General features: G+C 47.4%; 1 protein-coding gene across 1 annotated transcript in view; it reads right to left on the bottom strand.

Annotated features, from left to right (window-relative positions):
• The window catches only part of LOC106810216 (PHD finger protein 14-like), a 23,996-nt gene that overhangs the window by 19,250 nt on the left and 2,379 nt on the right, over window positions 1-2,367 (bottom strand). The window contains exons 2-6 of the mRNA XM_014813500.1: window positions 1,910-2,026; window positions 1,665-1,740; window positions 1,221-1,341; window positions 808-881; window positions 166-325 (exon numbers count right to left, since the gene is read on the bottom strand). Coding sequence (XP_014668986.1) covers window positions 166-325; window positions 808-881; window positions 1,221-1,341; window positions 1,665-1,740; window positions 1,910-2,026 — 548 coding nt within the window. The remainder of the gene's footprint in view (window positions 1-165; window positions 326-807; window positions 882-1,220; window positions 1,342-1,664; window positions 1,741-1,909; window positions 2,027-2,367) is intronic.

Below are 2,367 nucleotides of genomic sequence, written 5' to 3'. Positions count from 1 at the left end.
CGCCGCCGCCACCGCCGCCGCCACCGCCACCGCCACCGCCACCGCCACCAACTGCCGCCGCCGCCATCGCCCGCCACCGCCCGTCACAGTCAACCACCACTGCCTTCGCCTCTGCCACCGCCATCACCAGCAGCATATCGCGACGTCTCTTAGTTCCTTGCTCACCGGGTTGGTGGCGCCGGCGCGGCACGCGTCGCAGAACCACGGCTCCGTGGAGCTGGACGAAGCCGTGCTGGCCTCCGAGTCCGCGTCCGAGATGCCGTAGCATCCCTCGTGCACGGACACGCCGCAGCGGTCACACTCGACGATCTCGTCCGACGGCTCGCTGCCGACGACGAAAAACAAGTGAACAACGAGCGGGCGGGAACGCTGCTGCGATGAGGAAGCGACGAGAACGAGGAGAGGACGCACGGATGAGGAGCGGAAGGCGAATGGACTGTCCTCGTAATTTACGCTGATGGGGTGAATTTGCGATCAGACGAATGCTAAGCTTATATTTTCCGTCATTTTTAAGTGATCGATTTTTCAGATTATTTCTCTTCAATTGAAGCAACCAACATTTGTGTGAATCCATGAACGTGCTTATCTGCCATCAGTTTCAACTTTATAATTATAAGCTGTTATAAATGACAAATGCTATGTAAATTACGCAATGATGCGGTCAATCGCGCAACCTTTCATGAAATCATGTCCATTCGTTAGAAAGTGCAGAGTAGCACGATCAACCAAATCAGGGTGAGGAAATGAGAAGATCTAACTCGTAACAATATTCACACATGCCTGTTTTTAGCAGTGCAGTAAACGTACCTAATGTCACCTAAACATACAGCGCAGATCCTCACATCCAGGTGCGTTCCTCCCCTCGCTTCTCCGCTCGCAATCTGTAAATGTTTTGATAATATTTTTGTGACAATGTATACAAGTACTGGCGTCCCTGCAGAGATTTCTGCCATCAGTGCACATTTATACATCCACGTGTGCTCAAACAGGCTCACGCACACATGCACACACACACACACACACACACACACACGCACGCACACACACGCACGCAGACGCACGCACACACACACACACACGCACGCACACACACGCACGCAGACGCACGCATGCACGTGAACACGAACATGCACACACGCACGCACGCATGCACACTGGACACACACACGCACGCACGCACACACACACATACACGTGCATACGTTGCTGCCTCTCCTTACCCTGACACGAGCATGCTGCTGCCTCTCCTTGGCCTTTTCTAGCAGCTCTGATATTGATATGTCCTTCATGGTAGACGATCCACTCGTGATGTCATCATCTTCCTCTTCAGCGACCTTACCTCTGAAATCCAAACAGCAGTAGTGATACGTTAGGCAGGGATAGTTAGAATAAAGTCTTAGTTTGCTTCTGAAATGATTCAAACTCACTAATGGATCTGTGAATTACGAATTCTCTTGAATTACTATACAGACATTTTCATGCACCTGAGTCCACAACCACAATAATGAACAACAAGAAAAAATGTATGAGCTACTGCTTACGATTATAATATTAGCCATAACGCCAATCTACATCAACTTCAACTTCCATGGCAACAATATTGTTACAGAATGGATTTCAAGTGGAAGGTGACCTGTGACTATATGAATACATAAAATTCATACTCCTCTGACTCTTCGTCCTCCACTTCTTTGGATTCACGATCACTGTCATCTTTATCATCCTCATCATCTGAACTTTCTGTCATGGGAAAAGAATAACATACAATATATTAATTATATATGTATTTATAGACAGTAGCAAGTTTCAAGCAAACTAGTAATAATAATCGCTGACTTCCCGATTAAAAAATTAAGGATGGTTAACCTTCCTCATCCTGCCCTGGTCATCTGTTTAACCATTTACTCACCTTTCAGATTGCAGTCGAAATCACTGTCTTCTTCGCTGTCATCTAAGCCACCAAAATTCACCTGCAGTAGATGACTCTCAACAGGCTTGACTTTACGTTTTTTCGGGTCTCTATTGTCTGAAACATGAACAGTAAAACTCGTCAGCATGGTGCATTGAAACTAGCAGGTTGGGTGCTGCACTTAACGGTACTTAACTTACGCTCATAGGGTCTATGTCACCCAGGGTACTGCCAGAACGTAACCTGGGTACGGTCCGGTATACCGGAACGTACCCTGGTAACTATCTGATATGGTTAGGGTTAGGGTTAGGGAGTAGGCGTAGGCGATTCCCTAGACCCGTTAGTGGAGTAGGCGAGGTACTAGGGGTGAGTATTGCGACCAAAAACCGTATTGCAATATATTGCAATACGACAAAACCGTATTGCAATATTTTCCAATACGTATTGGGAAGTGTATA

The sequence above is a fragment of the Priapulus caudatus genome, unplaced genomic scaffold, assembly GCF_000485595.1.
Source record: "Priapulus caudatus unplaced genomic scaffold, Priapulus_caudatus-5.0.1 Scaffold421, whole genome shotgun sequence".
NCBI classification, from domain to species: domain Eukaryota; kingdom Metazoa; phylum Priapulida; class Priapulimorpha; order Priapulimorphida; family Priapulidae; genus Priapulus; species Priapulus caudatus.
Note: the sequence above shows the minus strand (reverse complement) of the source record. Positions and strands in the feature narration are given on the sequence as shown.